This window comes from Eulemur rufifrons, chromosome 20 (assembly GCF_041146395.1).
Source record: "Eulemur rufifrons isolate Redbay chromosome 20, OSU_ERuf_1, whole genome shotgun sequence".
NCBI lineage: Eukaryota > Metazoa > Chordata > Mammalia > Primates > Lemuridae > Eulemur > Eulemur rufifrons.
Window position 1 is genome coordinate 41,529,691 of NC_091002.1, and position 27,750 is coordinate 41,557,440.

General features: G+C 49.8%; 1 protein-coding gene across 1 annotated transcript in view; it reads right to left on the reverse strand.

The window, feature by feature from the left end:
* Positions 1–3,491: 3,491 nt before the first annotated feature.
* The window catches only part of KCNB1 (potassium voltage-gated channel subfamily B member 1), a 91,435-nt gene continuing 67,176 nt past the window's right edge, over positions 3,492–27,750 (reverse strand). The window contains exon 2 of the mRNA XM_069495978.1: positions 3,492–5,700. Coding sequence (XP_069352079.1) covers positions 3,691–5,700 — 2,010 coding nt within the window. The 3' untranslated portion in view covers positions 3,492–3,690. The remainder of the gene's footprint in view (positions 5,701–27,750) is intronic.

Sequence of the window (27,750 nt, forward strand, 5' to 3'; positions counted from 1 at the left end):
AGGGGCAAGCCGGGGGAGTTGAAAGGAAATGACCTTCTCAGGATTTTGCTCTGTCCCCTTCTTACTCTTCTTCTTCATTCTTCATCCCCAGTTCTGTTGAGAAAGGGACTTCACAGGAACAAACGTTCTCTCCTCTTTTTTCTTCCCCTTTAAAGTGTGCTTAAGATAGAATTCCTAAAGAAGGCACTGCGAAATCTACTGCACCAAAGTCCTGTTGTTTTCTTTTGCCCAAAGATAAAGAGGTGAACACACTCTCTCCTGCAAAGCTCGCCCAGCTCGCCCACCGCTGGTTGCAGACTCTCACCCGTGTGATTGGGACACGTAGCTGCCCGGTCCCTAGCCCTTTCTGATAATGGTGGAAGTTGGAACTCAAGTTCAGCTGGGTTCTGGATGAGTTTCCTTGAATCGCCAAAGCGGCCAGCATCCATTCCCCTCCAGCCCCTCCTTGTATCATTTGTTTGGGTGGATTTGTTCCTTTCTGCTTTCGTTGGTTGAGGAATGGGTGGGAAATGAACCGCCAAGTCAAAGCAGTATGTGCCTCCAAACCATTGCCTTCCTCTTCTCTTTCAAGGCCTGTCAAGTTCACTTCTCAGTGGAGACGCGTAGGTAGATTTCCCAGTGCGTGTACATACGTGTACGTAGGTACAGGTTGGGTATACACATATTACAAACCTGGGTATGTTTCCTTTTGGTGGATGGGGGCTGGGAAAACGTAACAACATTCTATTTTGTATTGAGCACAGGGTAAAAGCTACATTCCCACAATGCATACACGCAGAAGTAAAAGAAAAAAAACAAAACAAAACCAAAACGGAATACTTTCTAAGCATAGTATATGCTGAATTTCAATTATTCTGTTTCTATAAGAACTCTATAGGACTCTGGCTATTAAGCCTGAAAAGGTAGGTTCTTAATGATACTTCTGAATTCATCCTTCAAAAGTGACTCAATAAAATGCTACTCTAAGGTCAGACAAAGTACACAAGGAAGGAAGGGCCAGGTCCTACATGACACAAGGCAGAAAGGGCCTTTGGTTACAAGGAGAGTTGCACCAATTGGTTATTAGTTTTTTAATAAAAAGAAAGAATTTCCAATCTGTACACTTCTCATCTGCTTCAACCAACAAATGAAATGCCTCGATTTGAAGAAGGGGTGGTAAGTTCCTTCTCACTATATATGGCTATATTTAAACATATTCACTTTCCTGATATGTAAAATAGACTATATTATTATCATTATTAATTTTTACAGATAGCGTCAGCTCTAAAAATATCTGAATCAGAAATCACAACTATTTACTTTTATCAAAAAGCATTTGTTTGTTTTCCCTGAATTTCACATTTGTGCTGATGGCGGACATGGATGGTGATGAAAACAGGAGACACACGAGACTGCCGGCAGGGAACCGAGACGGCCGGCGGGGAACCGTTCCACAGTCGCTGCTCAAGAGGCCCCCGACCCAGACTGTGTGCTCAGCAAAGTGTTGTGGAAGAGCCGCTGCTCCCTCCCTCGGGTGTGCCAACTGGCACAGACGGATCTCACACTCCCCACGCCCCTGAGTCCCTTTGCATTTGTTGTGCGGGTATCTGAAGATACCTAAGAACAGGACTGAACCCTCTTGGGGGATCCACAGTCCCTGGAGATGCTGAGAAGTGGTATGAACTGGATTTGTATACAGCAGAGAACAAGCATTTTTAATGGTGGTGGAATGACCCCATGTCATCATACCTGTGACAGGTGGCCCAATCTCATGCCATTATACAGAGGGCAGGCAGAACAACTCCATAATATTTGTGTACTGACAGCTGGGTCATGCCGTTGTACCAATATGCAGACCAGCAACAGGTTATATTAAGAACAGGTGAACCAACACTGTCTTTGTTCCGTCGGGAAGACATATGCCTGTTACTGTATTGAGGATAGGCAGACCTACACTATTGTACTCGGGACATCATCTGTCAACATTATAAAGAGACCAACATTGTTCCATTGTACCACAGACAAGCAGACCAATAACATGTTATCTTTACTGACAGATGAGCCAACACCATAGCATTGTATCAATCAGTGGTTCAACCCAATGTCACTGTACTGAGGAGTGGCCAACAACACCATGCTGTTGGACTAAAAGCAGGCAGGACAGTGCCAGCTCATCGAACTAGGACAGGAAGACCAACATCAAGAGAAACAGCAGAACCGCTCAGGATGTGCACACATACTTATTGCTTTTGTCTGTACCGGCTGCATTGATGGCTGCAGGAAGGAGAGTTGAGCTTTTCGTACAGACAGTGACACTGAAAACACACCAATGGCTGGTTGACAAGAAAGGGAACAGAGTGAGACACCCAGTGTCCAACTGTCACTGTGTCCTTCTGAGATGTGCATGTCTCCTGTACACTTGACTTTATGAGAGGCCCCACCCGAGGGCCAAGAACCCCTCCTGACCCGTGAGGGTTAAGGGGATGCTTCAGAGGGACAGGAAAGGAGCTCAAAGACTGTTATATGGCAGACAGTGATGCCAGCACAATATCACCCACCGTGGCCAGAAACAGGCTTGTAGCAACAACCCAACTACAGTCCCAACAAGTGGCCCACGGAAATAATGCTTGTTTTAAAGTGCAAGATGTTGACACTGTCCCTGGTAGAACCTATTTTTGAAAAACATAAAGTGCTTTTTATTTTAATTTTTTAGCTTGAAAACCACAGGAAACAAAGAAGAATTTCTATTATAGTAGGCGCTTTCCCTGCCATAGCAGGAAGTATTCAAAGTCTGAACTGGGCATTTCAATTATGGGTATTTTTTTTCCTTTCATTTTTGCAGGTAAAAAAAAAAAATCAGATTTTTATGCTGTTCTTTAGGAACACACAGTCTCTTTGAATAAGCTATTTCTTTTGCATATTTGACACTTGCATATCTTTTGTGTCTACACTAGTGATATACAGAAAGCGTTTTCCTCCTACAACCCTAAAGCAACGCTCCGAGTTCATACTGTTGGCTGAGTGCCCGCCTTCTGACCCCTTCCCAGATCGCCAGGGGGCAATTAGAATTGAGTACAAGTGGTGCAACTCACCTATGATATCTCAAAATATAAAATCTCAGGTACTATGGAACACCGAAGTCAATGAAGACATTTGAGTAAGAGTTTTGCGCTGGGATCGTTGCTTATGGCGCAGAGATTTCCCCATGACACAAGCATTGTCTGTAGCCTTCTAACTGTGGGATCCATCCAGGAGGAGATGGACAGGCGTTCCTAGAGGTGGCCGGGCAACACCCAATACCAAACTGGTCAACCCACTCTTTCGACACCAGCCACTTGTTCCAGCATCTTTCTCCAGCTGTCAGGAGGGATGGAAATGCTGCCCTCGAAGAGAAGGTTGGGGAGTAGGTGGCCTCAGTTATGTCTGGAATGGTAGTAGTGGTGGCTGTGAGTTCTGCTCATGTCATCTCCCAAAGAGGGCAATGGAATTGTTACAAGGAGGCGCTGTACCCTATGGCTTGGCCAACTTCATGCTGATGAACCTGTCATGGCTCTCAAGGTCTTAGGGAGCCTTCTCTGGAGTCTCTCTTCTTCCTGGGGGCTTTGCAGGGCCTTTCTGTGTCAGAGTTCATGAAGAAAAGCTCTGAGGCTTTTCTGAGCAGCCCTCCTCTTTGGATCTTGCCCCAAAGTCTCTCCTCCATGGCGGGGCAGTTCAGAGGCCCTGATCCTGTGAGCTGCCATGGGCTCCCGCCCCCGGCAACACGCGGACATCGGGGGAGATGTGGTTCTCAAGTTTGCACTTTTCCTGACCACTGGGGCCTTTTCCAGTCAATGCTTCTGTAGAGTAAATACAGTTCTGCCTTAAGAACTTAGGGGAGGTGGGTAAGGGGGAGCTTTCAAAGTGGTTCTTGTCTGATCTTGTCCCGACACTGAACTTGGGGCTGGTGCTCCCTTGGAGGCTTTTGGGAGGGCTGGAGTCCACACTGTAGAGCAGCTGCCCCTCCTCATCTGTGTCTGCGTCAATGTACTGGTGGATTCCCGCCTCAAAGCTGAATGCTATTGCTGTGTGTTTCTCGGGTGACCGGGGGGGTGTCCTAGCACTTGCTGTAGTGTAGATGGAGGACTCTGGGCTCAGCACAGGCTTGTCCAAGAGTGTGGCACACTCCAGTCCAGCGACAGCAGCTGTAGCACCCCCCCGGTTCCTAAGAGGGTCATGGTACATCCCCAGAGTGGGGAGTAATGGACTGGGGTCTCCCTCCATGAAGTTGACTTTAAGTGCTCGGAGCTTCAAGGGGTTGTTGGTCTTCATGGAACTCTTGGGGCTCTCGATGAAGAAACTAGAGTGATGGCTGGCATCAGGGCTCGGGTTGGCCTCTATGAACCTACCACCACTGGCACCCAGAGCTCCCCGCCAGCCCACCTCTGGGGCCATGCTGCCCCCAGTCTTGCTGGGGAGTGATGTTAAAGGGCTGTGGGAGAATCTGGTGGCTTCAGGGAAGTCTGTGGCACAACTAATGAAGCTATCAATGCTCGACATACTTCGCATGTCAATGACCCCTTCTGTGCGAGTGGGCAGAGGGGCTACAGGGCTGGGGATACTCTCCATTTCAAGTTCTTCCTTTGGTTTGCTCTGTGTTGCTGACTCCTTGGTATTGAGGATAGGTTGGGATTGGGTCTTGGCCATCTTATTGTACATGTCTTCCAATTGCTGAACATTCAGATGCTGAGGACTAGACGATGATCTGGCCTTCTCAGGGGATCCCTGCTCCTTGGTTTCAAAGGACTTACTCGAGCTGGTCTCAGACAGTGTCCTCTTTGTCCATTTCCATTTATTGGGAGACAAGTGGTTATCTTGCACTTTATCCTTCTTACTCATACTCTCCCCATTTTTCTCAACCACGATGTCCATCATTTCGATGCTCCGGGCAAAAGCATCCTTCATGTTCATGGACACAATGCTGCCATTCCGCTTGGCTCTCTCCAGAGCCTCCCTCCGTTTGATTGCTTTCTCCTGCCTCTTCTGCTCCTTATAGAACTCAGAGAAATTATTGACGATGATGGGGATAGGAAGAGCAATCACCAGGACTCCCGCGATGCAGCAGAGCCCCCCAACAATTTTCCCCAGGAGAGTCTTGGGGTAGATGTCTCCATACCCAACGGTTGTCATGGTGATGGTGGCCCACCAGAAAGAGGCCGGGATGCTTTTGAACTTGGTGTCATCCTCATCCTTCTCGGCAAAGAAGACAAGGCTGGAGAAGATCATGATGCCCATGGCAAGGAAGAGGATGAGCAAGCCCAGCTCGTTGTAGCTCCTCCGCAGAGTGAAGCCCAAAGACTGGAGGCCAGTGGAGTGGCGCGCAAGCTTAAGGATTCGGAGAATACGCATGATGCGGAAGATCTGGACCACCCGGCGGACATTCTGGAACTGCAGCACACTCTTGTTGGATTCGGTGAGGAAGATGGTGACGTAGTATGGCAGGATGGCCAACAAGTCAATGGCGTTGAGCGGGCCCTTGAAGAACTTCCACTTCTTAGGTGAGGAGAGGAACCGCAGCAGGTATTCCATGGTGAACCATGCAATGCACACGGCCTCCACGTGGGCCAGCTGCGGATTGTCTGTGGTCTGGCCGAACTCATCGAGGCTCTGCAGCTCGGGCAGTGTGTTGAGGGACAGGGCAATGGTGGAGAGGACGATGAACATGATGGAAATTATGGCGAGGATCTGTGAGAAGAAGAGAGTGGGATTTAGTAATCAACGACCAAGGGGATGATCATCATAGTACCCTGTGTCTATAGGGTACATCTCAATGTTCGGGAGCATTTTCACATCTCACTGGTCACTTAATGACTGAATATTTGAGCTAAAAAGATAATTTATCTGAACCCATTTATCATCTGGGTGTGAAAACTGGGTCCCAGAGAATTGAATTGAAATGATTTAAAGCTAATCAGCAAGCCCAGGGTCAGCAAACTTACAGAGGGCCAGACAGAAACTACTTTAGGCTTTGAGGCCCATGTACCCCCTGTTGTTACTCCTTGACTCTGCATTGGGAGCATGAAGGCAACCTTGGAGAATACATGAACTAATGGGCATAGCTGTGTTTCAATAAAACTTTATTTACAAAAACAGACAGTGGACTAAATTTGACTGGTGGGCCATGGTTTGCTGACTCCAGAGCCAAACCAGTGGTTCATACTATTATGGGATGGGGTGCTACCTTCACAACAATGATACTAATAATAATAGCTACCCGTCAAGAAGAGGGCTTGACCTAGAGAAAGGGCTCAGTGGATATTTGTTGAAATTAATGGAATCTAGGCCAATCTCAGACTATGCAGAAAAGCAAGTAGATGTAATAAATTGCTCTGAGTGTCTTTTTTCAAAAAATATAAATCCAATCACATTAGTCCTCTGCTTAATAAATCTCCAGGACTCCTCAGGACTAAATGAAAACCCCTAAACCCTCTGTACACCTGTCTTTGTTTTGGAGACTTGCCCTTCCTCTTCCCCTGCCCCTGCTGAAGGGGGTGGGGGACTGGTCACTGTTTGTACCATCTGATCCTGGCTGCTGCGGATCGGCCCAGGGTTGGACAGAAAATCCAGGCTGAGCCAATCTGTATGCTGGGCTCAGCCAACTCACCCTTGAGAATTTGAGCTCAGGGATCCGGGGGGTGAGTAGGTTATGGAAGGGTGAGCCCCTGTATTAAACAGTCAAGGAGAATCTGGGCTGGAACCAGCTCCATGATAAGCCCAAGCCCCAAGCAAGTGTCTTCCAAGTTGCAGGGGATGGAGATGCCATAAAAAACATCAGAAAGCTGAACCTCCGAGAGAAGCCAGAGAATGAAGGGAAGAGGCAAAGGGCAGATGCAGTGAGGACACAGAAGGGTCCTAAGAAAGTGCACAGGGCATCAGCCTGTTTTGGGCTCAAGCCCCAGCTGAGCCACTTCCTTACTGTGAGCAAGTTATTTAACCTCTCTAAGCCTCGCTTTCCTTATCTGCAAAATGGGATGATAACAACAGTATCTACTTCAGAGAAGTGCTGTGAAGATTAAATGTGTTAACACATGCCAAGTGCTTAGGACAGATTCCAGCAGCACACAGTGAGTGTCTAATAGATGCTAGCTATCATCACAGCGGAAATATCGCAGCCCACACCACCCTGTCAGCCCAGACCACCCAGCCTTGGAGTGACCCAGCTGGACTTTGCTTCCTGCCCTGGTCTGAGACTGCTGCGGTATCCTGTAAGTAAAGCCAGCTGCTGCGTGGGTGGCGTGGGGTTTCTGGCACCTGCGATGTCCCTAGTAAAGACACATCATTGTTCAGTCCCTCTCATTTTGACTCTGACCCCTCTCTCTGGCCTTTCCTGCCACAGGTTCCCACACTACATACTACTCTAGCCACACGCTATGGTTGGTCAACTCTGCATGTCGGAGCCTCTTTCTGTCTGTCGGTGAATTCCAATCCATCTTTTAAAACCCAGGCCACGTGGCTCCTTCCCTCTGAAGTGTCCCTGCTTTCCCCAGGCAGGGCTGGCTGCTCCACCCTCAGGGCTCCCTCATCATTCTGCCAGACCTTGGGGATACTTACCACATACGTCCCATTATGGGTGTACATGTGTGCATGGTGTGTGTGTGTGTGTGTGTGTGTGTGTGGGCGGGTGTGCATGCCAATTTTGTCCAGAATCTGTAAGCATTGTGGGGGCAGGGATCAGTTCTGAGGTTTACCTGCGTGTCCCCAGCACCTCGCCCAGGGTGTGACACCCGACAGGTGCTGCCAGTGTTTGTTGACTACTGGGCAAGTTCACGGAGCTATAATTGGAAGGGCCAGAACCAGAATTCACTTTTCAATTTGGCAAATATTTATTGATCATCTACTATGTGTGAGGCACTTTGCATGACACAGGGGATACCACAGGTTGCAAGAGACTCTGGTGCCTTTAGAGGCCGGCTGTGAGGATGAAACGGAGGGCTGCACGGTGAGTGTTCCCCCAACCTCAGTTGCTCGACCGAAGTCTTGATTTTTTTGCTATAGTCGTATCTGACACGGATAAAAAAAATAGCTTTTGAGTCTTAGTTTCTTGATTTGTACTCATTGGAAAAAAATTCTGTAATCACTTTCTAAAATGAAATATTCGATCCATACAAAAGCAGACCTAACTTATACATAATTTATGAACCCTAACCAAGCGAATACCTGTGAACCCACCACCCAAATCCAAGAACAGAGCGGGCAGCAGCACACTGATCCTTCCCGAGTGTTCTTCCCACTCCAGAGAAAATCTACAGGTGGATTTTTTTATCCCTTCATTTCTGTATAGTTTTCAATACAAATATATGTCCCTAAAGAAACCGTTGTTTTGTTTTGCTTGGTTTTGACATCATACTGTATATATTCTTCTGTTACTTGTTCCACTCCTTCCTTACTGGTTAAAACAAAAACCAAAAAAGCCCACTCACCTTATTTTAGCCTTATCCTAAGAAATAACATGCAAAACCCCTGATTTTTTGTGCTAGGGGTGTTCAAAATAGGTATGTGATTATTGGAATAAAACCCTTTGGCAGCATGCTTTTTGGAGCTCCTGTGCTGAGGTCAGGAGTGTGCTTCCTGGAGCTGGAATCCCAGCTCTGCCATGCATTGGCTGAGTGGCTTTGGGCACCGAAACTTCCCTTGACTCAGTTTCCTTAATTGTAAAATGAAGATATACCAGTGGTGTTTAATGGGATGATTTTGACCTCTGGGGACACTTGGCAATTTCTGCAGAAATTTTCAGTTGTTATGACTTGGGGGAGGGGTGCTCCTGGCATCCAGCACGTGGAAGTCACAGATGCTGCTAAACATCCCACAGTGTACAGGACAGCCCCCCAAAGCAATGAATTGTGCCCCCAAAACATCAATAGTACCGAGGCTGAGAAACTCTGGGATATGCCAACAGTCAGCCCCTCACGAGTTGTGGAGCGGGGGACACACAGTAGGGCAGATCTTACAGGGCAGCCCGTGGGCCTTAGGCTGGGTCTTGCAGGAAGCTGTGCCGGACTCATTCCAGGGAGTCTGTTTCTTTAAGAGCTGGGACATCCTGTTTCCCCCAGAGGCTGGCAGGGGAAGCCTGCTCCAGCTTCTAACCCCCAGACGACTCCAGGGAAGGCCCACATAATTGATGTTCTGCTGACAGACGCATGAATTATGCACCCAGCTATTGTACAGTCCTTGGTGTCTGCTATTCTAAGGCGGGCACCCCCTTTGTAACTGAGAATGTGCCCTCCCCTCCCCTCCCCACAGCCTGACGATGCCAAAGGAGAAAAGGGGAACAGGGGCCCTGCTGGATCCTAGGGGTGGGGCGGTATCTGCTGCTTGGGGTTGGGAGGGTCAGAGCGCACCGGGCCTCCATCTCCTTGCACCAAATGGCATGTGTGGCAATACAGCATTGGGGGGGCTCCCCTGCCCCACCCCTCCTGGCCCTGCCTACAAGAATATTTTCTCTTCCAGATCCACTGAAGCCCACAGAGTCAGGGCCACGCTTCCAGCCTGGGAAACTTTCTAACATCAACTAAACCCTGTGTGCCTCAGTTTCCCCATCTATAAGACAGGGGATTAATTGCAAGACTGAGAATTCAATGAGTTCATATGGCCCTTAATTTGTGGCACAATAACTCTTAACTCTTACTGTTTTTATTATTCCACAGCTTTATACTATTTATAAGCTGGTTTTGAACTTGGGTTGAATCCAGTGCTATTATTTCCCAGCTACGTGGCCTTGGACAGGTCACTGCCCCTCTCTGAGCCACCATTTCCTTTTCTCTAAAGTGGAGACAAGGCTGGGTGTGGTGGCTCCCAGCATTTTGGGAGGCCGAGGTGGGAGGATCACTTGAGGTCAGGAGTTTGAGACTAGCTTGAGCAACATGGTGAGACTCCATCTTTACAAAAAATAAAAATTTAAAACATTTAAAAAAGAATGGAGATCAAAGTAATTGAGCATTTACCACATAACAACCACTTAATATATATTGTTACTAAATTATCAGTTGGGTAACTTAGTGTCAGCCACTCCCAGCCCCTGGACTAGCTGCTTCTGGAAGGCCAGGGCTAGGTCTATGGACCCCCTGTGACTGGCTAAGGCAGCAGGCGTCCTCTAAACAGCTCTTGAGCCCAGATGGACAGTGTCGATCAGGTCTCTGGAATAGGCCCCAGGAGTGGGGGACGAGCCACCACCCGGGAGCCCTCCTGGACCTAGCTCAGGCCCCTATGGGGCCTCTGCTTTTCTGGGATCTGAGCCCAATCGGGTTTGGGCAGAACTCCAGGAACCCAGGGAGCAGAGGCGGGAGCCAGCGCCAGAGACTCAGAGGCTGTCCCCAAATTCCCTCCCTGCGAGGAGGCTCTAGATCCTGGGGCCCACCTGTCTGCACCAAATGGGAGAGGGGGTGTTGGTCCTCTGGGAGAGGAGATCAACAGGTGGGTCCCCAGGGTGGAATTCAGGTGTGCTGCAGCCAGGCCCTCCTCGTCCTAACTGCCAGCTTTGGTGGTTCATCACCACCAGGTGATGCCCCCAGACTGTTATGGCCTCTGCACACCTACTGCTCTTCCAGGAATGTGGACAAGGTACAGAACGTCCATGCAGGAAAGTGCTTAAGTTTCTCTCTGAAAGGTGGGGAGATTCAAGCAGAGAAGGGAAGCGCCTCACCCATGTCACACAGTCCATTGTGATCAAGGCTCTACAGTAACCTTGAAGCTTTGTCAAGCTGGGAGCTGCTCCTAGTGTTTAGGGCTTGCAAATTGCTCTTTGTACACATGCATGTTTATAATAGCAGGATTCATCATAGTCCCGAAGTAGAAACATTTGTCCATCAACTGATGAATGGATAAACAAAATGTGGTCTATCCATACAATGGAATATTCTTCATCCATAAAAAGGAATGAAGTAGTGATATATGCTACAATGCGGATGAACTGAGAAAACATTATGCTAAGTGAAAGAAGCCAGGCACAAAAAGCCATGTATTATATGACTCTATTTATAGGAAATGTCCACATAAGGCAAATCTATAGAGACAGAAAGTAGGTTAGTGGTTGCCAAGATGGGGATAGGGATTAACAGTTAATGGGCCTGAGAGATCTCATTGGGATGAAAATGTTCCAAAACTCATTTGCAGTGATGGTTATACTACCTGGTAAAATTTACTAAAAATCATTGAATTGTACACTGGAAATGGGTGCATTATATGATATGTAAAATAAGCCTTCATAGAGTTACATGAAAAGTTGCTTTCCATAAAGGGCAGCTCTTTGCTTCCCATCCCTACCTACAACCACACTGATAGGTCACAGGACAGAAGCAGAAATCCAAGCAAGCCACAGCCTGGTGTAAACTCTACAATGGCTCCCCAGGCTCTCAGTTAAGTTCTGATTCCTTTGCATCTAGTTGGCATATGTTTCCTGAGCACATACTAAGTGCTATGCTAGTTGCCGAGGATGCAGCATGAAGAAAGAAAATTTCCCAGGCCTCACAGAGCTGGTAGAGACAGACAGACAAAATAATAATAATAAATATGTATACATATACACCCCCCCCCCCAAGAAAGTAGCAAGGCGATATCAGACAGTGTTAAGTGCTGCATGTTATTGCAAGAAACAAATCAGGGGCGTTAGTAGAAAAGCGCTGGGGGTGTCCGCAGGGGGTTGGGTGGTCAGGGCAGTCCTCTCTTAGGAGGTCCCTGGTTGCTGAGACTGGAGGATGAGAAGGAGTATCTGCCATTCAAAGATTTGAATGTTCCAGGCTGCAGGCACAGCACATACAAAGGCCCTGAGGTGGGAATGAGCCTGGCATGTCAAGCAACGGAAAGAAGCTTGGTGTGGCTGGGGCTGAGAGGGCAGGGCAGGAGGGGGGAGTGGGAGGAGATGAGATCAGAGAGGCAGGAGAACCTGAAGAAGCATGATAGAGATTTTGCTTTTGCATTAAGACCACCTTTCTTCTCTCCCATTTTCCCTGTTTGCCACTGCATACTCCACACTGACTCCTGCTGAAGCCACATACAGTTCCCAACCTGCACCTCCAGATCCTTGCCCAGGTTACCCCCACCCCAACCCCAACCCCAACCCACTTCTGGCTCATTCCTGCTGCCCCTTCAGGCCTCAGCTCAGGGGCCACTTGCTCCAGCAAAGCCTCTCTGGCCCCCAGTTCTGAGTTGGGCACCCCTGTCCTCTGGGATCCCACACCCCCCAAGCACCTCCCATCACCGCACAGGCTGAGCTGAAATTCTTTCTCCTCTCTGTCCCGCAGTGAAGTATCAGCTCCACGAGGGCCCTGGCGGGTCTGTCTTGCTCCCTGCTTGTCCTCCTGCTCCTAAACCAGTGCCTGCCACAGCGTGGGTGCTTCCTACACACTCGATAAATGAATGAAACTGAAGCCAAGAGGATGAAGTGAATTTTCCAGGGTCACGACTGGTAAGCGGTAGACCCAGGACTCGAACCCGCGGCTGTGCGTTTCCCCAAGACGTTTTCAAGGGCGTAGGAGGCGGCGGCTTCCGGACCGTCAAACCTCTCGCTCCTTTTATGGTGCTTCCGCTTCCCCCAGCTTTAAGGGGGGATTACAGCCGGCGAGTTTTAATTAGCAGGGTCACTGGCGCAGATCCGATTAGGGGGATTGGGAGCAGGCTGGCGGTTTTGCCGGCCGCCTGGGGCGGGCCCTGGTGGGGGCTGGGGCGAGAGCGGAGTCAGGGGCCTGCAGGGGGCGCTCGTGGGCACAAAGGGCAGGGGTGGGGGCGCCGCGCTGGACAGCAAAGGATGGAGGCGGAGGCCGGTCACAGGGGTGGGAAGGGGTGCAGTGGCACTGCTGAAGGCACCCGGCCGATATAACCCAGAGGCCCTGGTGCTGAGAATTTACTTAATTGCCCACGTTTCAAAATTGGGAGATTTCACATCAAAATCCAGATTTTCAGATTCCATAGGCAAATCAGATGCTCTGTCTTCACCCAGCTGGCGTTCCCAGCGGCAGCCCCTGGCTGGAGCGAGAGAGCAGCTGCTCCGTTGGACAGGGCACAGGCCCCCCAGCTTGCCACAGGCCCTGCACCCCTTTCAGGATCTGTCGGTCTCTGCAGGCGTCGGGTTTGCAATCCCGGCCGCACCTGCTGGCAATAATGAAGGCAGCAACCGCTAACCAACCCGCTGCTGCTGTGTGGAGAACTTTCTAGACAAGAACTGCACCTGATTGCACAAGTCAGGAGCACAGGAGTCATATGTGCTGCACCCCGCCCCATCCTCTGCGCCACACCCGATCCGTTGCCAAGTCTGATCAATTGTCATAAACATCTGCATCTGTTCCATTCTCTTCCCCCAGAGCCCCCACCCTGCCCCAAGCCACCGTCAACTCCCACCAGGACCACTGTAAACAGACTTCTTTCTGGTCTCCCCAAAGACACCCTGGCCCACTGTGGCGAAGACCACTAGATGTCCTCAATATCTATTCTTTGCTTCTTCCATTGTCATTGTTTTAGCCAGACATAGGGCTACCCAGAATAAAGACTACAGCTTCCCTTGCAGCTAGGCATGGACATATGATTAAGCTTGGGCAATGGAGGGCGAGCAGAAATAACACAAACTGTCTCCTTTTCCTCCGCCTGCTGGCTAGAAGGCAGCGTGATGGGCAGAGCTGGAGCGACTATCTTGGATCTGAGATGGAAGCTAATCCCAGCCCTAGACTGGCACTTGACAGAAAAAGTTTGCCACCTCCCGGTCTACCTCATAACGTCTATCTTGTTTAAGCCACTGTATTTTGGGGTCTCACTGTCACAGTAGCTTAGTCTATACCCCACCTCACTCTCCAGCCTTGTCTTGTTCTGTGCTCCTCCGTGCCCTCTCGTCTCAGACACAGTTGCTCTCCCTCCGTCCTGCATAGTCTCCACAATCCTCCTCGCCACGTGGCCTTTGCCCGCACTGTTCCTTCCGTCCAGAATGCTTTTCCTTGCCCTCTGCTTGGTTACCTCCTACTCATCCTTCTTAGTTCAAGCATCACCTCCTCAGGGAAGCCATCCCAGACCTTCCTGGCAGAGTCAAATCCCCAGCCACGGCTGCAGTCATGTCCACCTCCACCGGCTGTGTGTGACATCAGGGCAGGGGTTGCGCCCGAGTTTTCTCAATCTTGAATTCTCAGAGCACAGAGTAGGTGCTCAGTAAATATTTATATAACAAAGGGTCTTGTTTCATCCTGATAATAATTCTACAGGCTTTACTGTGTCTCTCCCCATTTTACAGTTGGGGAAACTGAGGCTTAGAGAGCAAATGTCCAAAGTGACAATTAAGAAAGTAGCAGAGGCAGAGTTTAAACCCATGTATACTAGAGTCTGAAGCCCTCTTTTATTTATTTATTTTTTAAGCACCTGGGGCCTTCTTATCCTAGCATGCTGGGTCTGGATTATGGTTTCATGCTCTCACTTGAACCATCTCCCGGAAGTGACTGGGCTCTTCCCAGCAAGCCCTGGGCTGGGCGACCTCCTCCTAACAGACCAGCCAAGTTCTCATGGGCCTCGCCAAAGGCAGGAATTGTGGGAGCTGGTGATGCCACTACCTCCTGCCCACCTGGGGACAATAGCGTCTGGGGTGGGGAGGAGGAGGGACTCAACCCTGGTGCCTGCAGAGGGAGGAGGTGATGGGGAGGCTTGTCTCCGAAGGGGAGAAACATAGGACAATGTCCTTCCTGCCTGGGTGATCACCAATCTCCTGTATTTGCTGAGGACGTGAGCGGGTGTGGGAGAGACTGCCAGGCTTACCCGTGATGAATGGCAGGGTCCACCCCTGCTGCAGAGAGCAGCGTACTGAATAGGAAACAAGGAGCACAGGAAATGTTAGGCAAGGACAGCGTGCGCAGGTTCTGCTGGCCACAAACCCGTCCGCTTGCCCCCTAAGTCTGGCGGGATAGGGAGTGGGGAGGGTGGTCTCTGAGAGCTCGGCCAAAGTGGCTGGGTCGCTAAGGGAAGCTAAGTAAGTGAGTCTGGAGAGATGCTGGGGTTGGGTACCACCCTGGCTAACGTCTGAATGATGGCTCTGTGAGTGGTCTTTTTTGACAATAACCAGATTTGCTGGTTAATGTCCAACATACATTTAGAAAGAGGCATTTGGGTGGCTTAACAATAGATCTGTTTCGTGTACAGTTTACTCTCACTAGAGATTCACACCAAGGTGAGATGGACACGTGGGTAGTCAGGACACCTAGCTTTAATTCTGGCTGTGCACGCTTAGGTCAGTGTCTTCACGTCTCTGGTCTTTCCCATGCAGTGCCCACCGGGAGTCTGGGGGGTCTCCAGCACAGTTCCTTTCCAAGTGGTGACTCAGGAATCTAGTGGCTCTACTGTCTCAATATGTGGCCTCCACTCTTGCCAAAGCAGGGCAAGGGACGGCAAGGACAGCTCACACTTGCTCTGAAATGCCTGAGCCCAGAAGTGACACACATCATTCCCTCCTCCGACAGCGAAGTCTATGATCTCCCTCAGGGAGACCCAGTAAATGCATTGAAACCTATAAAATGCATCACAGCAGGCGAAGGGGATGGTCCTCAACGTGGGTTTGTGCACGGATGATACACAGGGGTGCAGAATGAAATGACTGGCATCTCTACTTTTTACTGTAAAAAAAAAAAAAAAAGGAAATCAAGTTTTACTGCCATTTAGTCCATGAATTAATATCGGCATCCTTGTTCGCTCTATGTCAGCCAGCTGTGGGGGACAGAGGTGCCCTGAGGGAAGAGCAGGGCTGTTTCAGCTCAGCAGGTTGAACAGGGAACCCTCACATCTTTCTCTGGCGGCGACAGTGCAGTGTACTATGCCTGGGTGGAGACTTCTAGCACTCACTGTGTCTGGTTCTCATCTTCCTGGGCACGCTGGAGGACTCTATTTCCTCTAGGCAGCCTGGCAGAGCTGTCTGACTGGTTCTGGCCCGCACGGAGGTGACATGCCTTCTCCACATGCAAACTTTGATGTGTTAAGTCAGGAGATTGGAGGTTTGTTCAGTTACTGTAGTGTAATCTAGTGCCTTCTGACTAGTTCATCTGATCGAGTCAGCTGCAGATTCTGTTCTTTGGTTCTACCCTCACTAGTCCGCTCAGACACAAATGAATGGCCAAGAAAGCTCCCAGCAAAGCCACGAGGGTTCGGAAGCAGCATCAGTGATGCAAACACAGGTGAACATCAAGACAATGGCTGAACCGAAGCTTGTCCCTGAAGTAGGAGCCCTTTGGCAGCCACAACCCAGGTTAAAAACAATGATGATCTCATCAGACCTGACAACGACTTGGCCAAAAAAGTGTTGAAATTGTCAGGAAGACTCTTTGTAATATGAATTTTCATCCACTTGCTTTTATAATGAGCCCCGTCTTCATTCATTCATCAAACAAAGGAAGAAGGCAGAATAAATGCAATTTTGAAATGAAGGCATGAGCTAGATGCCGTAGGAGAGAGACAGCAGACTGTGTCGGTTGGGAACCTGCATCTGCACTTTAATCTCAGCTTTCCAATTTTCCAGCTGCGAGACCTTGGACAAGTATCTTAACTTCCCTAAGCCTCAGTTTCTTCATCTGTGGAATGGGGATGCAGGGCTCCTACCTCACTGGGTAGCCAGGTGGGAATTCAGTGAGACAGTGCACACGGTGAGGGCTCAGTGGATGTTAGCGGTTCATTTGTTTTAAAAGTGGGAGGGACACATTGCCTTGATTTAAGGAAGACCTAATGGCAGGAGCTGTTACGATGAACCATAGTTATTATTTACTGGAGGGAGACCAAGTAGAAGGGTGGAATCAATGAGACCTGGGTTCAAATCTTGCCCCTGACTTTTACCGGCTATTTGAATTTACACGAGGAAACTCAACTCTCTGCGCGTCAGTTTCCTCATCTATAAAAGGGGAATATTAACACCTACATGGCCAGGTCTTTAATAAAGATTTACCTCGTTCATTTGTTCATTTGTTCAATGATGTGCCAGGTGCTATTTTAGGCCCTGAGGCTATAGCAATGAACAATTCAGGAAAAAAAAATCCCAGTTTGTGGGGAGCGGACAGCCTTGTAGAGGAAGGGACACACAATGAACAATAATAACAAGTCGACAGGATAATTGTGGGTTGTGAAAATTGCTATGAAAAAATGAAGCAGGTCGGGAGGAAAGAGCATGACTGTGAGATGGTTGCTTTGGCCGGAGTGGTCACGGAGGGCCTCTCTGTGGAGGTGACATTTGAGCTGAGACTTGAATGATAAGGAGAACCTGGTCATGTGAACATCAGTGGGAAAAGCACTCCAGGCAGAGGGAACAGCAAGTGCAAAGGCCCTGAGGTAGGAATGTGTTTGGCAAGCATGGGTGAGGTAGGGTGGGTGATGGGGGAGGAACGTGGTGACGGGGGCAGATGTTACACTAAGTGCAGAGCACACTACAGTTATTATTAATTTTAGTAGCAGCTGTCTTCCTCTGATTCCCTTCTTCGCCCCCCAGTAAGGATGTGCTTTGGAAAAGAAGGACGGCCATTCCTGTGTCCTGGAAGCTCCCCTGGGATTTTCCGTTGTCCCCCCCTGAAATCACTCCGGGCATCAAAACTCCAAGTCCTTGGACTGATTGGTGAAGGGGAGGCTGACTCACGGAAGCGCATGGACTTCCGTGCACTAACTGCCCAGGAAAGTGATATGAAGGTGACCGGAGCTCCAGGCATAACATTCCGAGCTTTGGCTTTGACTCTCGGGAGCTTTGCCTGCCACCTCCCATTCTCCCAATTCCTGAGGCCCAGGGGTGAGTTCCCCATGGGCCTGGGGCCCCTTTGCGGAAAGCTACGTGCTCCAGAGACAGCAAGCATCCATTTTCTACTCTTTTACATTAACAGAATCCTGATTTTCAATGGCAGGATTTTGGCTGATTTTGGCTGTGCTTCTCAGCCTTCCCTGCAGCTAGATGGAGGTCATGTGCTTGGATATGGCCAATAAGAAGGAAGTGGAAGTTTATGTGGGACTTCTAGAAATCTCTTCCTCTTTCTAGACCTTTCTCCATCCTGCTGCCAGGGATGATCATGTGATGGCTGGAACTTTAGCAGCCATTGAGAGCCATGAGGCTGCAAGCCACACTCTAGGAAAAGCAGAGAAAAGAGGTGGAATGAGCCTGGGGCCATGATGACTTTGTAGAGCCACATACTAGTCCTGGACTGTTTACATCTGGACTGATGAGAAAAATACTCTTCTCTCTCTCTGAGTCTCTCTCTCGTATAGCAGCCAGGCCTAGATCCTAATCAACACAGCTGAAGTTAGCCCAGTAATGTTCCATTACTTACACATGGCCTGCCAACTCATTTGACTGATAGTGACACTGAGGCAAAAAGCAGCCAGTTCCCCAGAGTAACCCAGCAATGGACTTGAAACAAGTTGCTCTGAAAACAGCTCCACGCCACGGAACCTGAGGGGCTCCTCCTGCCCTTAACCAGCTCTAGTCCACAACCTTCCTTCCTGCTCCGGACTCCCAGCAGCCTTCACTTTCCTGGGATAAAAGGGGAGCCAGTAGAGTCCTCGGCACCTTCTCATTTGCTGTTCCCTGGGCTTTGCCCGGAGAGACCTTTTCTCGCCACCTCTCCACTACCCCCACTTCCAGTTGCTTTCTCTCTTCTTTTTGGACCCAGTAGAAATGTCACCTCCTCAGAAAAGCCTAACCAACTTTAAGTGCCACAATCTGAAGTCATCTTGTTTATTCATTTGTCCACTCATTTATTTTCTGCTTCCCCACCAACCCAGGGCAGCCCTAGGAGGGCAGGAACGGCGGCCATTTTGCAAGGCCGGATCCCTACTGCCCAGCACAGAGCCTGGGGTGGGGTTGGCGCTCAACAAATACCGGTGCATTAAGTGAATGAGTGAATGACTGAATAGATGAATGGCTGGTTGGTTGGTCAGTTGGATGGATGGATGGGTTTAGAAACCATGACCCTAACCAGCTCACCCAAATGCAGTATGTTTATTGAGTACTCATCCTATGCAAGGCACTACGGGAAAATGCAAGCTTGAATTAGCAGCTAAATGCCTGATAATGATCTAATTACAGCTAATATTTATTGATTTTTCACTAAATCAGGCACTGCGCCAACTGCATTACAGGACCAATCTAATTTACTCCTTGTATCAACCCTGAGAGGTAGATACTCTCATAATTCTTGTTTTGCAGTTGGGAAAACCAAGGCACAAAAAGGTGAGGCTTCGTTGGAGGAGGAATCATTTGGGATGGGCTCGAAGGCTAGAGATGGATTCCAGCAGGCAGAGAGGGGAGGGGCGGGCGTCCTAGGCAGAGGCAGCTGCACGTGCAAAGGCCAGGAGGTGGGGAACCACAGTCAGCACTGTTCGGCCGGCGCAGGTGTGCAAAGGGAGAGAAGGCTGGCAACAGTGGAAGCCACCACTTCCTGAGCACCCGCCACACGCAAGGTCCCAAGTCACTCCAGAAAGTGGCTCCTCTTTTCACCTTCATTTTCCAGAAAATGAATCCAAAACTTGAAGCATTAAATAACTTGCCCAGAGCCATGTAGCAGAATTAGGACTTGAACTCAGGCCGGCCTAACTCTGAGGTGGCCCTGCTGGGTCAGAGGGATATTCAAGGGTTCTGGAAAAAGATGACAAAGGCAAGCCAGAGAGTGATGTTAACTGAGCATGTACTAGAAGGCACTTACAGCATATCATCTCATTTAAGCCTCACAAGTACCTAGGAGGTGGGCATTACTGTGGTGGACAGGTTTTTGGACTGTTGGGCATCTTTTTGGGGAATCATCTCTCCTCTATTTTCATGTACTGAGTGGAGTTGACCTTATTCCTCAGCTCCAGGGGTTAAGAATGAGACCCAAGCTTTATCCCCTTGGCCACAGTGATTAGTTTAGCAGTGTGGGCATGACTCAAACTGGCCAATCAGGGTTCATGTTGGGACTTTCTCTGGAATTAGTGGGAAAGAGGTGCTCTCTTTCATCAGCGGCTGTCGAGTGGACAGCATATCAACCCGAAGAAGCAGGAGGGTCAACTCCGGCCCTCTGGAAAGAATCTGCCCAAGAATGCAGCCAATGCAGAGGGACTCTGTGCTGAGAGACAAAGGCAGGTTTCTGATGACACTATTTGAGTGCCTGCCTTCAGCCGTTCCTGAAGATAGTAACCTGGACTTCCCAATAACATGAACCAGTTTATGCCCTTTTTATTTTGATTTGGCCAGTTTGGGTTGGATTTCTGATCCTTGCAAATAAAAAGTGACCTGGCTTAACAAAATTGTCATCTTAACTTTACAGATGAGATAGCTCAGATTCATAGAGGTGAAGTGACTCGCCGAGGACCACACAGTCAGGAAGTGGCTGAATCACTCTGAAATGTCACACAGAAGGTGCCTGGCATCTAGCAGGTCCTCAGCAAATCCCAGTTCCCTTCATCCACAGACCAAGGAGTAGTGGCGAGGGGGACTGGAGGAGATACGCCAGATACTCCGGTTAGTAACCCCCCCTCCCTGCCCCGCCACACACACGCCAGGCCCCTACGCTCCAAGCTGCTGGTCAGACTCTGAATTCCATCTGGAATCCTTCGAACATTAACTCTCCCGCCCTCCGCTCGGGCCTGGCAGGAGCAGGAACGAAGGCCCTGGAGTTGGCACATAAAGCGAGCCAGCTGCCAGGATGTTAGCATTTGAACAAAATTCCTGAGGATCCCACTCCCTTCAAAAAATGTCATCCAAGGGTCCTGGCTACAACCCAGGGTTTCCAGGCAACGGCCTGAAGTCCTGGCACTTCTTAGAGACTTACACTTGGTAGGAGCTCGCAGAGATAATGGTTTCAGTACCACCAAGGGTTCTGTGGTCATTTGAACCTCTCAAAGGCTCCTGCACATCGGAGCTGGATGGAGAGGAAGGGTTTAGCCTGCTGATGTTGGACAGAGTTGGGTTCCAGTTCTGGCACTTGCCAGCCGGGTGACTTCTGATCCCTGACTTAGCCTCTCGGAACCCTCTGTGTGAAATGGGCAGGACTGGAAGGTGAAGTCAGGCAAAACAGGTAGATGCTCCTAGAGAAGAGTTTGGAGCTTCTTTAGCTTCTGGGCAAGCAAATGAGTTCTAGATATATGTAGAACCCTGGTGTGGATGTCACATTCTCTCTCGGAGCCTCAGTTTCCTCATCTGTAAAATGGGGGTCAGAACAGTTCCTACCACACAAGTGGTTGTGAGGCAGCAATGAAATTGTGCATGGAAAATGCATACCCCAGGGCCTGCCACTTGGTGCCCGTGAGTGGCATGGCAAGTGTGAACCAAGGCCACCCTGCCAGCAGGAGGGTCCCACCCACGGGCCGGGAGTTTTGGTCCACACAGTGAATTCGTTGCCAACGTTTATTTTCCCTACAAATTCAGATTCCAGCCTCTTAAGAAAAATCTGAAGCTCTGGCTACTTGGGGCCTGTGTTCCTCTGTGGCACTCCTGGGCTGCAGCTGAGTGGCGGTGAGTCCAGGCCTGTGCTCTTAAAGTCTCACGTGCCCTGTGCACATTGTTTATGCGGTCTGCTTGGCCTCTGCAGGAATCTGGGTTTGTGAGTCCAGGAATAAATCACTAGAAGTGCGGCCAGCGATGAGGGAAAAGATTAAACAGTGCTAGGAGGCAGTCATGGGTTGCGTATGGAATGCGGGCCTAGATCTCCGAATCAGGGGCGCGGGGGTGGAGTCCGGGCCGCACAGGCCCCCAACCCGTGCGTATGTGGCCTGCACTTCCTGGTCTGCAGGGGGCTGTGTTGCTGCTTCCTTAGAGCCCCTGGTGGCATTTCCTCCCTGCCCTCCCTGCCCCCTTCTCTCCCATTTCTAGACTGCTTTGAAGCCCCCTCCCAGTCTCCGCCACCCATTCTGCCATACATCAACAAAATAGAGTCATGGGATAACGAACAACAGGCAGGAGAGGGAGGACCACTTTAGCTCAAGTGTACTTGGAGGGGCTCCCGGAGGAGGTGATGAATGAGTGGAGAGCTGAGGAATGCAAAGGAGCCAGGCATGTGAAGATCTGGGTGTTCCAGGAGGAGGTAACAGAAAGTGCAAATGTCCCGAGGAAGGGAAGAGATTGATAAGCAAGAGGAGGAGGGTGTGACAGATGAGATTGAAGAGAGAAGTGAGGCCAGGCCTTTAAAGACCTGATGAGATGTTTTTGTTGGCTGGGCATGGTGGCTCACGCCTGTAATCCAGCATTTTGGGAGGCTGAGGCAAGAGGGTCGTTTGAGGCCAGACATTTGAGACCAACCTGGGCAACATAGAAAATAAAAAAATTAGCTGGGTTTGGTAGCGTGTGCCTGTAGCCTCAGCTGCTTGGGAGGCTGAGGTGGGAGATCGCTTGAGCCCGGGAGTTCCTGTAGTGAGCTATGATGGCACCACTGCACTCTAGCCTGGGCAACAGAGCGAGACCCTGTCTCTTAAAAAAAAAAAAAAAAAAAAGACATCTTTACTCTGAGAATCATGGGAGCCACAGAGGGCTTCTTAGCAGGCTAGTGACGTGGCCCCCTGTAGGTTTTGAGATCCTCCAGCTGTGTTTAGGAACAGCCTGTAGGAGGATTGGAACAGAAGCAGGAATCAAAGCGAGGAGGCCATGGCAGGTGTCCAGGTGAGAGATGGTGGCTGTTGAGAATAGGGAAGACAAATTCAAGATTTATTTCGGAAGTAAAACCAACCAAGCTGTTGACAACTCAGATGTGTGGGGTGAGGGCAAGGAGAGTCAAGGTGGAATCCGGGGTTTTGTCCGGAGAATAGTGGTGGCATTTCCTGAGATGGGAAGGACTCTGAGGAACACCTCGGACCAGCTCATGGGGGGCTGGGAACATTGGCTGAGGGTCTGGATGAGACGCTACAGTCAATGGGGAGCTCGGGAGGCTTTTGAGCAACAGCAGAATATTCATTCAGCCATTCGACAAACATTTATGGGGAGAGTTGGTTGGTATTCCACTCCCTCCCAGACAGCAAAGTTCCCCCGCCTAGCCATGGGCTACGGGGCACAAACATGCTTCTTGGGACCAGTGTGCATCAGGCAGCTCTACCCGCCCGTCCATGGGTCCCTATGTCTCCTCCTCATCCCCTGCTTTAGGAGCCAAAGGGCATTTTAAAAATATTTATTTAATCACTGCCTGTTTTCTCCTCTAAAAGCTCCATGAAAGTAGGGACCATCTTCTTCAATTCTGTATCCCCCGTGCCTAGACCTGTGCCTGGTACACAGTAGGGGCTCAACAGCTATTGAGGAACTGATTTTTTTTTTTTTTTTTTTTTTTTTGAGACAGAGTCTCACTCTGTTGCCCGGGCTAGAGTGTCGTGGCATCAGCCTAGCTCACAGCAACCTCAAACTCCTGTGCTTAAGCGATCCTCCTGCCTCAGCCTCCCAAGTAGCTGGGACTACAGGCATGCACCACCATGCCCGGCTAATTTTTTCTATATATTTTTAGTTGTCCAGCTAATTTCTTTCTATTTTTAGTAGAGACGGGGTCTCACTCTTGCTCAGGCTGGTCTTGAACTCCTGACCTCGAGCGATCCGCCTCGGCCTCCCAGAGTGCTAGGATTACAGGCGTGAGCCACCACGCCCAGCCAAGGAACTGAATTTTAAAAATAAATAAACGAACCCTAGTCTGCTACATTGAAGGACTGATTGAGACACCGCAAAGTGCCCGGCTCGGGGGCTGGTACACAGTAGACATTCAATAAATGGTAGTGAGAATACACAGAAAATACAGCCACTCTGTCCACAGCCCTGGATCCAGTCTCTGGTGGGTCTTGGGGCTTCCCCAGGGCAAGAAGGGGCTGGGGAGCAGGGGGAGGGTGGCCGATGACTCACCCTCCCGGAGCTCACGCATGGGCTGCTGGGCGTGGCGTCTGCACTAATCCCAGCTAAGCAGCGGGATGTGTACGGCTGTGTAATCCCAGGCCTGAGTGGCCTGTCCTGCTGGCTTTAGCCTGACCTTGGCTGGGACGACCCACGTCAAGATGAGCGCTCCTGCTCCCCCAGGCCACCCAGAACTGACACCCTCCACACAACCAGGGCCAGAGACCAAAGAGAGCCCGTCTCTGGGAGCAGAGGGTGGCAGGCTCATCTCTGTACCCCTGCCCCCTTCCTACATGTTCGCCCTCATGTCCTCTCTGATGGGGAAATGCTGTATAAAAACATCGACAAGGAAGAAAAGGGACATTCATTCATTCATTCATTCAGCAAATATTTATGAAGCCCAAACTATGTGCCAGACACCGTCCCAGATCCTGAGAACACAGCAGTGACCAAGGCAGACTCTGTTTCCAGGGAGCTGACATTTGGGTGGGTGAATCAGACATTAAGTGAACAAACGGGCAAGTTAACAGGTCACTTCTGGAATTGCAAAGACAAGAAAATGGGCTAATGGGACAGAGAGTGACTGGGTGTGGGGGTGTCATCAGCTATCGCGGTCAGGGAGGGCTTCTCTGAGGAGGTGATGTCTGAGCTGAGACCCAAAGAAGGATCGAGCTGTATGAAAATCCAGGAGAAGTATGTTCAGGCAGAGGGAAGAGATTTTTAATCCTTACAAGTCCATAACAGTTGGCACTATTACCTCCATTTTACAGAAAATAAAAATAATAACTAAGATTTATTGAGCACTTATTATGTGCCAGGCCCTCTTCTAAGCACTTAACATGTAATAAGTCATTTAATACTCAAAGCAATCCATTATTGTCATCCCATTTTATAGATGAGGACACCAAGCCACAGAGACGTTAACTACCTTGCCCAAGGCCACACAACTGGCAGGTAGCAGAACTGGGATTTGAACCTAGGGCTGCTCTGCCCTCCAATGTATGGGAACAACCCTTATAGGAGCATAAGGAGGAAAAACCTGAATTGTTGAGCATCTACCAAGCATGAAGACCTTTGACACGCGTCATCTTGATGTGGCCCCACGACCGAAGGCCACCCCCTGGCCACCTGCCCTACAAATCTCTTTCCCCTTCTGATAAAGCCATCCTGACCTCACCTCCAGCTCCAGGAGTGGCCATGTGACCCAGCCTGCTCCAATCAGCACAGGCCAACCCTCTTAGCCACAGTGATTGGCTGAGGGATGGGCATGTGACATAAATAGGCCAACGAGAGTGAATCCTGGCTCTCTGACTACAACTACCAGGGAGGAAAACTTCTCTTTTGAGAGAAACTGGCTGGCAGGTGGGAAGCCTGGAAGGCCCCAGAGCTTGCCTGATAGTGAAAACCACCCAGGGGACGGCAGAGACAAAAGATGGAGGGAGACTGAGTTGTAAAGACACGTCCTGGCGATACTGTTCGCGGGCCTGTGCATCTGGGCCGGAAGCCAGAGCTACCCTGGACTTTGCGGTTGCACGAGCCAATAAATCACGCCTCCCGTTCCTGCCCGGCTTAAGCCAATTTGAATTGAATTTCTGTCACTCGTAACTGTCAGAACATTTTTTTCCCTCCTGTAATGCTCTCCCTTCCGTTCTCTCCTGCTACCACCAATATTATTCTTGCTACCACCATTAATGTGACCATCACTGCCGTCACCTGTACATCAGTGTTCCATCAACACTGCTATTCCCCCTACCAGGAATAACAGCATCACTGCACTGTTATCACGGGGACCTCCGGGGCCATCATTGCTACTGTGATCGACGCTGTTACTACTGCTCTTACTACACTTTCCATTTGTAAACCCCTCCCCAGTTTCAAAGCACTTTCACAATCCTGTCTCGTTCCGTTATAAACCTCACCACAACCCCGTGAGCGGGGCAAGGTGGGTGTTGTTAGTTCCATCCTAGCGGCAGGGACACAGGTGCCAAAGCTGACGGAAACTGCTTACAGCCATAGCCAGTGCTGCTCAGACTTACCTAGTCACATTCGTTTATCGAAGAGATGTCATTGAACACGTTGTGTGAGGACAGGCTCTGCTAGATGCTGGGATGCAGCAGTGAACACAGACATGGTCCCTGCCCACACTGAGCTGCCAGTTGGATGGGCTCCAGAACATTCCAAGGAGCCTTCCTCACAGGCTCCACAGGAAGCCTGGCCAGGACCATTCTCTCCTGTTCAGGGTTCTGAGACCATAATGGAGGAGTCCGGTTTGTGAGCAGAATTGAAGCACTGCTGTGGATTTTACCTCTGCCCTGAGCTGCCCTGGGCAATAGACTCAGCCTTTGAGACTTTCAGCCACACAGTGAATTCCTCGGTGGGGAGGGTCCTGACTTTACTTTCCCATCTCTGCCACAGTGCCTAGCACGGGGCTGGGCACAGAGTAGTGACTCCATAAATGCTTATTAATGGGTTGTTGCTCAGAGGCAAAACTAGGCCTCCTTCTTTCCATCTATCCATGTATCTAACATCCATCCATTTCCTTCCTTTCTTCTTTCCATCCATTCTCCATTCTTCTATTCATCCATCCTTCTACCTGCCCACCCACCTGTCAGTCCTTCCGTCCATCTATCCATCCACTCAACTTTCCATTCAGCCATATTCTTCCACACTCTTTCCTTCCACTTGCCTTCTCTTTTTCTTTCCTTCTCTCCCCTCTCTCCCTCCATCCCTTCCTCCTTCCACCCGTCCTCCTATTCATCTCCCTCTACTCACCTCCTCCTTCTATTCTCCATCTTCCATCCACTTATCCATCCATCCATCCTTTCCTTTTCCTTTCTTGTGTTTGTCTTTCTTTCCATCAATCATTTATTGATCCCTCAAGCCCGTCAGGCCCCATGTCAGCTGTTGCGGATAAAGTGACCATCACTTGACTCCTTCCTCAGAGAGGGCATGTTTGAACCAGTCCAGTGGTTACTCAGGACAGAGACTTCTTTCCCTGTCCCTTAACCTCTCCTGAGCCCCTCAAGGGACCTGAACTCTCATCTAGGCACACAAAGTTCTTCAGCCATTTGTTTTTTCTTGCCTGTGTTTGAACCCTGTCCCAGAGTCACAGTGCACAGACCAGGTACAAAGTGACCACTGCTCCCTCCTGCAGGTCCTGGAACTGTCCTTGGCCTTCAGGGAACACAGCCTGGGCTTGGCCAAAATGTGACACAGCTTTGTACAAGTGCCTATTGGATGCTGGTATGATGGCGGATGTGATGAAAAAGACAACCCAAAATTTCTGTGCCTGAAGGCCCCTTCTAGTTTCAACCCTTCCCTTTTACCCATTTTGGGGTCAGGAACCAGCCCGGAGAGGGGAGTCGCTAACCCTGAGGTGGCTCAGCCAGTCTGCAGCAGAGCCAGGACTGGATTTGAGGTCTCCTGACCTGGTGCCCTGCCCCTCCCCTCTCTCCCCAGCCCACCCTGTTCTCCCTGGACAATGAAGGGCTACTCCAGCCTCCGGGATTGTGCACCTGCTTTGCCCTTCCACAGCCTCCTGCCCTTGAAGCTTAACATGTTCCCGGCTCTTAGCAAGTTGCAAGGAGCTCGTGAAATTGAACAAACACAAAGCTTAATTCTCTCAGCCTCTTTTCGAGGCACTTTGAATTCCCACAGGAACTTCTTATCTTCCCTGACACCCTAGTTGAATCCCAGGCTTCCTGTTAGAATTCTTCCTTCCGGTTTTCTGAATGGTGTGCACAGTCCTCTCCCCGAGGCCAGCCAGGGGTTGAGACTCCACGGTGTCCTAGGCCAGGCAGGGAGTGCCAAGGACCAAAGCAGCCTGGATATGGAGCTTCAGGAAGGAGTGCTTGGGCCACCACCAGCTCCAGGAGGGAATAGAGGTGGGCACAGGTGCCCTAATTTTCCAACTTCTCAATACAAACAACAACAACAAAAATCTAATTTTTTTTTTTTTTTTGGTGAATTCTCCTAAATCGTTA